At 49.8% G+C, this 7719-nt stretch overlaps 2 protein-coding genes across 2 annotated transcripts; one reads left to right on the forward strand and one right to left on the reverse strand.

Moving 5' to 3' along the window:
- Nucleotides 1–3999: 3999 nt before the first annotated feature.
- Nucleotides 4000–4736, reverse strand: J7T54_001511 (uncharacterized protein; the record flags this gene model as incomplete). Its single annotated transcript, XM_051510093.1, has 4 exons — nucleotides 4000–4125; nucleotides 4196–4318; nucleotides 4378–4494; nucleotides 4557–4736. The coding sequence occupies 4 exons, from the start codon at nucleotides 4734–4736 to the stop codon at nucleotides 4000–4002; spliced, it is 546 nt and encodes a 181-aa protein (XP_051358947.1).
- A 978-nt stretch (nucleotides 4737–5714) lies between these two features.
- J7T54_001512 (uncharacterized protein) lies at nucleotides 5715–6869 on the forward strand (the record flags this gene model as incomplete). Its single annotated transcript, XM_051510094.1, has 3 exons — nucleotides 5715–5903; nucleotides 6333–6360; nucleotides 6439–6869. 3 exons carry the CDS (start codon nucleotides 5715–5717, stop codon nucleotides 6867–6869), a joined length of 648 nt encoding a protein of 215 aa, XP_051358948.1.
- Between the last annotated feature and the right edge of the window lie 850 nt (nucleotides 6870–7719).

The raw sequence follows: 7719 nt of genomic DNA on the forward strand, positions 1-7719 counted from the left end.
GCCGATTGCCGCAGGTCTCGGGTTTCGTGATGTGATTCTCTGGCGTTGAGTGTGGAAGGCTGCTGCGGCCTGTGGTTAATAATAGATAACGTATTGGTTATGCTTCGTAGGCACTGCATAGATCTCTTGTTCGTTAGACCGCTTTAGTCTCTTAAGCCTTTAATTCTAGTAAATACCTCGATCTTCGAGCTTTCGTGCGGAGACTAGGTTCGTAGCGAATTCGGGACAGTAGGTAGCATTCTTTAACCTAAGCCTCTATATGCTACTGTCTGTACGAGTAGTCGGGAGATAAATCGTGCCGTAGGCTCGGATAGGCACCTCTGACGTGCCCGCGATAATAACCTCGTCTGCCGAGGCTTTCCTGATGTTCTTGAACCAGTTGAGGTTGTTGAAGATGTGTAGCGTGGCTCCTGAGTCAAGGATCGCGGAGTTGACTAGCGGGTATGATAAACTTGCTTCGAAGGCTTGGTTGATCACCCACACGCTGTGCACTGTCCTTACGATCCTGCTCGTGCCACTTGTTTGTTATTATAGACTTATTGATCTTTTCGTTATTGTGATTTCGTCTACTTTCTTCCGTAGCTTAGGGTCGGCTTCGATCGCTCTTTCGGCCTTGCGGGCTAGGTAGTCGTTCCTCGTAACACCTTGGGGCCGTTGATTTTCAAAGATATGCCAGCAAGATAATAAGCTATGCTATATCTTTCCACAGGCTTCATATCTAGTGCTTGCCTTGCCTGATGATCTTCCGGCTGACGTATGAGCCCTCTGCCTTTTGCGCCCTTGTGGTGCTTCGGTCTCAGTCTCTTCATCGTCAACAGCTCCGTCTGCTAGGAACGCTCCTCCTCGTACCGCTCGCGGCTTGATCTTATAGCGCTGGGTCTATAGCCATTCCCTTAGCTCTTGTGTAACCTTCCTATGTGTATAGATCATTGGATCGGATGCTAGGGATATGGCGTCGCCTGTGGGCAGCTGGATGGCCGTAATTGATCCAGCCGGTAACTGATATCTAGCCTCTTGACTGATAACCTGCTGTGAAACCTCGTCTAGCCGGATAGCTGCGCTCAGGAATACTTGTGTATAGGTTGTTGTTATCGGCTCAATCGCTATTGCAATATCTCGTAGCCACTGGCCACTATACGTCACTGGCAGCTTGTATCGGAATGCCTTCGTGATCACATCTTCCTATCGGTCTAGCCACTGGGGTAGGCTCTTGAGATCTTGTGGTCCTCTGAGGGCTTCGCTGTATTTACTTATAGTTTCTCTAGGCATAAACCCCTGTGTTGGTCTTATTGATTCGTATAGTTGCTTTATCACCTCGGCCGGACTCTCGACGTCTTGTATTATTGTTCGAAGTCTCTCGCTGATCGTCGTGATAATAGCCTCGCGGGCTTTCTTCAGCTCTACTTTCTGCTCTTTGAAGTCTCGAAGGTCTTGTTCGTAGCTCTTGTGGAGGATCTCGTACGCCTTCATCTGGTTGGTGGATAGGTTCGCAATGCTTGTGATGTGCGTAGCTACGTCCGAGGCCGTTGGTCTGATCGGCTTGCTAAGAACCTCTCCTTCTGGCTCGATCGGTCGGATAAGACGCCAGGTATCGGGATCTAGCTTATTTCGTAGGATAGTAATCCAGTCGTCCTAATTCTCAGGGCCCGTTAGGACAACTATAGCCCTTCCTGCCTCGGTCGCGCGGTCGGTGGCCATCGTGTGGGTGTTGCGTTGGAAACACCAAGAATGTAGTGTGCAGATAGTGATCTAGTAGCTTGAATAGCTTCAGTTGATGCACTTGTGACGGCGGAAGCGATACCGGGCTCATAACTGTCACAAGGCCTGATTGTGTTGTATTGATTGATGTTCTGATCGAGTGTCCCACAAAATCCCTCAAGCTGTAAGCTCCTTACAAAATCCTTCATAGATCCACACCACACCAGCCACACATTATCCACACGCTATCCAACAGCTCGCGACGTGCCTGCGTTAGACGGCATTCATTAGGTTACAATACCTTGGTCCCGGGTTTCTGCATGTCTCAGCTAATAGATTGTCTCGGACTTGCACGCACACCGCTGCTGACCTAGCTTAGCTATCAACACAGCTCTCAATATATGCATTGCATTAAATACAATACACGGCCACAACCCAACAGAATCACTCAACTACATGTACTCATCCATTAGTAGGTGTTCTTTAATAACAACGACCTCTGCACTACCTCCCCGCAAGAGCGAGCATCATAGTGGAAGAGACACTTCCGACAGAGCGGCTTCCATTTATTTCAACTGCTCTATCTTGTTTCGAAGGTTAGGTACATTATGCAGGACTCTCGATTTACCGCGAACTTGGAGATTCAAGAGCCGAAGTGGATATGCTATCACTCAACAGCTACAGTCGTAGTCTCATTGCGTTGTTTCGCTTCGATGGAACAGGTACTCTATTCCACGAAGGGCATCTTCCAGGAGAGAACTTGCAGAAATATATCCCTCGGGACCAAAGCCTCACTCCCTACCAACCAGTGAGACAATGAGCCGACGATGCTGAGGCCCAAAGGGTCCCACGAGTCAAATGAAGATGACTCGGGGGACAGATACTCCGGAAATATTAATCTGTATATAGGGAGAAATATCTATAATATCTGGTCAGCTCGTCAGTCGCGAGGACTGTGTCGAAGGAGTAGTATAGTACCGTTTCTGCTAGATCGAAAAAAGATCCTACAAGGAAATAGAACACCACCTGGTCGAGAAGCGTGGGCTCACTGGGACTTATTTTGTGACTCGTGTTTGACTGCCAAATAGAGGCGCAGGTTGCTCCAGGTCCGTTCATCTTATGAAGAGCACTATTGAGCGTTGTCCCGAGGAGACCGATAATGACCGTAAAGCCGATTTGGTAGCACAGAAAGGCCATGAATGAAAGGATAAAAAAAATACGGTCGGCGAATCGACATTCGAGTGCCCATGAGGAGATTTATTACATGAGCTTGGTCGAGATATCTTCGCTGGAGTCTTTTGTTAGTTGCCTACCTATATATACTTGGCCGACTGAAACTCACATTTTGCCTGATGGCCTCTAACGTGGCCACAGCAGTGAAGGCAAGCATTTTATGGGTGACCCCTTGGATGTAGGACTGCAAATTGTCTCTTGTCGATGAATAATCGTCTGCGACAACACCCAAGCAGACCATCAAGCATGCTGTAGCGACGAAGTGACATGAGGCCCGCCAGTGGCAGTGAGGGCGAATTTGAGGCCCAGCGGAGGTGATGTAGATTCCCCAGGCCAGGAGAGGATAGAGTAATCCACGAAAAATAGACTGGCTGCATCCCATGGTAGATGCAAGCGCATGATAAGCGACCGCAGCAATGGCTGAGACAGCGCAGAAGGAGATGTGATGTTTGGCGGATAACATGGTGGATGGCGGGGATTGAGGATGCCCGTGCGATATGAGATACGGAAGATGGTCGACATTTTGAATACGGGGGACTGGGGATTAAAAGAGAATTCTTTTATTTTTGTGTATATATATCAGGTATGATGATAGCGTTTTGCGTTTTCCCGTCGTGAACTTAAAAACCACCAGACTCATTAGACTTCGATGCACGTCTACTTATAAAACGGCAAAAAAGGGGGCAAACACATATAATAGCCCGTGTCCTAACTATTGCTCTTGTCTATGGGAATAATGCTTTTCGAAGGGGAATGAAATCCCTTTAGAACAGAAACAAACGTCGCCGGGAAAACATATCTGTCCGAAGTAACTATCGTTTACAACGGTATATAATAAGATAATATAGTGTTATTAGTAATACACTCTTAAACACCCAGTTCAGCTATATAATAACGGGTCATATTCAGACTGTAAAATAGCTGTCCTATGCAAAGAACCGTTTTTGAACTACACCTCAACGCATCTCCTCCCGCCTTTCTCATTCCATCCCCCACTCTCAACAACTCTCCACATCATCCGCCAGATCACGCCAAAGACACAGAGTCAACGAGTCGCTGACACTTAGCCTAGGACAGCTGAAGGCCAGAGTAAGAGTCGATAGCAGTCTGCAGTGTACCATCGAGAGAGTCGGCCTCTTTTTGCAGCGGTTGGGCGGCAGACTCAGCCATGTCGATGAGGGAGAAAGCAAGAGACTGTCCAGCGCGCACGTTGTCAGTAAATGGGCAGCGAGAGATGAAAGATGCAATCTTTGTGTGGACTTACATCGACAACACCCTCAACAGCACGAAGGACTGCCGCGACGGGTTGGCCGATAAAGGGAACCGTGCTAAAGAGACCAGACTTTCCAATGAGGATGTTCAGGAGCTCCTGGTGAACCTTGACAAACTGTGTGCACGAAGTTAGCCCCGATCATATTTTCCCGAAAAGTGACAAATGGTACTGACAGTTCGGAAGGATTCGAAAATAATGTCGGAATCCGCAGGGCTGTACTCTTCCGGGTTCATGCCGTTCAGGAAAGCAGTGCCAACGTTCACGATTTCGGTGAAGCCTTGAATGACAGGCTGATTCAGTTAGGTCAGTTGATACGGTCCCACCATGCGCGTGTCCACATGTGATCACTTACTGGGAAGTTGCCTTGGCCAGTGAGGAGAAGGGGTCCATCCAGGATGGAGAGCGACTTGGCAGGAGTCTGGAGGTCACGGGACAGTGCCGTAATCTGCCCAATGTTGTCGGCGACCTGCTGTGCAGGAATGCAAGAGGCAATGGTGGCCATGCCAGCGACGAGGAGGGCCGTGAAACGCATGTTGCTTGGATTGAGTTGCTGAGTAGGGTTGGCTGGAGGTTTGATGATCTGTTGTTCTTCTTGCGGGAGAAGAAAGGCGAGTGAAGAGAGATGTGCTTGTGAAGATGAGAAGATCAAAAGCGTCGGCTAGAGTTGGGTGACTGGTGTGTATTTATACGTGTCTCATCAGGACCGATTGCCTTCATCTGACAGAGACCCTCCCCCTTCACCGCCTTGTTCATGCGAACACAGAGACAACTGTACATCCCGAAGTGCTCAATCTTCATGTTCGTGACGATCAGTGCCGGCCGTGGCTGGAGCTTTCCCATGCAAGTCTCAGTTAGGTACTTTGCACGTACCCGACGGAGTGTGGAAACAAATTCGGTAGATTGAGAGCGTGTTCCTTCCAACGCATCATGTTGGTGGAGACTATGTGGTTGTGGAAATGGCGATGCGCAGACTAGGCCGGCATAAGCATCGTAGCCAAGGCGCCGGGGGCCGGGGTCCTGTCGGCAGCCAGGCCTGCCGACGGCCCGGGGCGGTAGTTGCGGTCGGCTCACGCAAAGATCGTCGTCGGAGTTACTCATCATGGCCGTCTAGTCCGATTAAGTGCCATGCTGCAGATCTTCACTGCTAGCACGGGGCTGAAGCTGATGGACCGCAGCTGAAGACATGGAGTCAACCCCAGCGACCGCTCCAGCATTTGGCGTTAGTTCTGCAGCGACGATCAGGTAGATGGATCGCAGCGCCCAAGCAATCGACGGCGCTAACGGTGAACAAAATCAACCGCACCAATGTCAGGCGATGAGAGACGTGATACTCCAATGCCCTAGCTGGCCTGGGTACGTGGTGCATACTGCCTGCCTATGGCCCTATTGGCTCGAGTTGAAATTATGAATGTTAGCTACCGTGGATCGTACATGAGGATCGACTTAGGCCCCCAGGACAGGACCTCATGCATGTCTCTTCACATCGCGATGGAAAGATATCATCCTGAAGATGATCATCGTGGACATGAAGGTAATGAGCTCAGGCGAAGGCTGCAGTAACTTGATGATGTTCCGCCAAGGGGAGACTGCGAAGGCGGTACGAGGCAAGATCGACGATAATGTAGTGAACATATTTTACTGGCGCCTTATCCGCCTCGAAGAGGCCAAGAGGCCACTTCGCAACCAAAGTGCCAATGCGGTTTGACCTAGTAGATCCGATGATAACGGCGAACTCCATAGTAGTGGGGATGGAGGGTGTAGAGCATAAACCATAGCTCTTAAGAACACTGGTGAATATACGATTGATTCTGCCCCCTTTATTAATACCCACCTTATCCTGATGAGTTTTGTGAAAGGATAAACTGCATGATTATTGTGTGCAAGCTCGCACTGCATGGTCGCCTGCATAGTCGCCTGGCGAATATTCGTGGTGGAACTTAGGCTATTTCAGGCATTCTATGAAGATGAGGATCAGGTTCTTAGTATTCAATGCAGAATGTTTCACCGCGATTGGACCTTCCCAGCCGTTATCCTCCTCCCCTTGTGGTTACTCGTCTTTGTGCGGTTTGCAATCCGAATGCTCATGGTCTAGAAGCCGTTCTGTGTACATTTGCTTGGCGCGTGAAAGACGGAGTATGATGAGTCCGGCGCCGCATGTAGGTTCTCGATAATAACTGGGAAATGGCCAGCCCTTTCAAGCCCTTTCGGGACAACGGCTAACCTCCAAGTGCTAGCTCATGCTTCGGCTGGCCACCTCTACGGTCAGCTACAGCAGCTAGACTCCTCAAAGGTCGTCCCAGATGTCACAGCCTATCCATCCGCGAGTTCGGCCGTCTCATTCCTAACAAAAAGACCCGGTGAATTTCCACCGCGATGTCGAACAGGCGGCCTCCTCACCGGGCAGCATGGTCCAGGGCGAATATTCTGCTACTGCGACGCGCAGTATCACCGTATCGGAGTCAGCCTGCACCAGACCCCCGTCAACTGCCCCTTCACGGCCAAGTTCTATTACCCCCTGAACTTCGATGGCCCGATGAGAGTTGACGCCATTCACGGGGGCAACAAACAGCACGTCCCCAACAGCTTTGCGCACAAGTTCCGCACGGACGCGGTGAAGGTGCCCTACGTGGTCGGCAACATCATCAGCCGGATGAGCCATTTCTGAGACGAGGATAAAACAAACGACTTTGACCAAGCGCGTGAGCAGTGGACCAGGGTGATGATTGACGAGCAGCGGAGCAACACCGTTGACATCACCGGCGAATATGTAAACAAAGTGCGGTTCACTGGTTAAAGATAGTTTAGAGATCACGTTTATGCTGTACGTGGGACTTTTTCTTCCTGGAAACGAAGTCGAACTACATTCCGCAACTGCACAACCCACGCGACCGACGCGCTCGTAGTCGCGCAATGGGTGCACGTCCAGGTGAGCCGGAACGGAGGATTTGACGCAAGTATCTGCTCTGTTCCCGGGGGACACCGGGTGGATTCTGCGATATACGACGTGTCTGTCCCTCAAGAGGCGCTCCATCATCTGGCTGCATGTTCGATGGCTAATGTGGACGGCCTTGGTATTTATTAACCACTTTCTCAAAGACAAGTCACATTCTGGCTGAGCGTCCAGGACTGATCGAAGCATCAGAGAAACCTGCATCACATACTCTCCTCTTGTTTCGGGGGTTAGGTTAAGAAGCATCGGTGGACAACTTCCCGGGTCTACGCACTTCTGTGCTGGACAATGGTGAAGTTCCGAATAGTCCTATCAAGCACATTGAAGACCCCATAGTTAGATATTTCATAGTTGAACTAGAACTACTGAAAGGTGTAATATTTGTAAGAGGACTCGTGGCAAGGACAACGGCGAAAAGGATTGAGGAACACAGAGGATTGTCAACTCTCTTTGCTCGGTCAATCCTGTGGATAGATTACTATGAAGGAAGTTGTTAAGTATTTTGAAGATGGGTATATAGATTGGCTGATCAGCCCCGCCAAGCGCAAGCTAGCTCATGGAGAGA

The sequence above is a fragment of the Emericellopsis cladophorae genome (genome assembly GCF_022114955.1).
Source record: "Emericellopsis cladophorae strain MUM 19.33 chromosome Unknown NODE_82_length_77520_cov_115_195279, whole genome shotgun sequence".
Lineage (NCBI taxonomy): Eukaryota > Fungi > Ascomycota > Sordariomycetes > Hypocreales > Bionectriaceae > Emericellopsis > Emericellopsis cladophorae.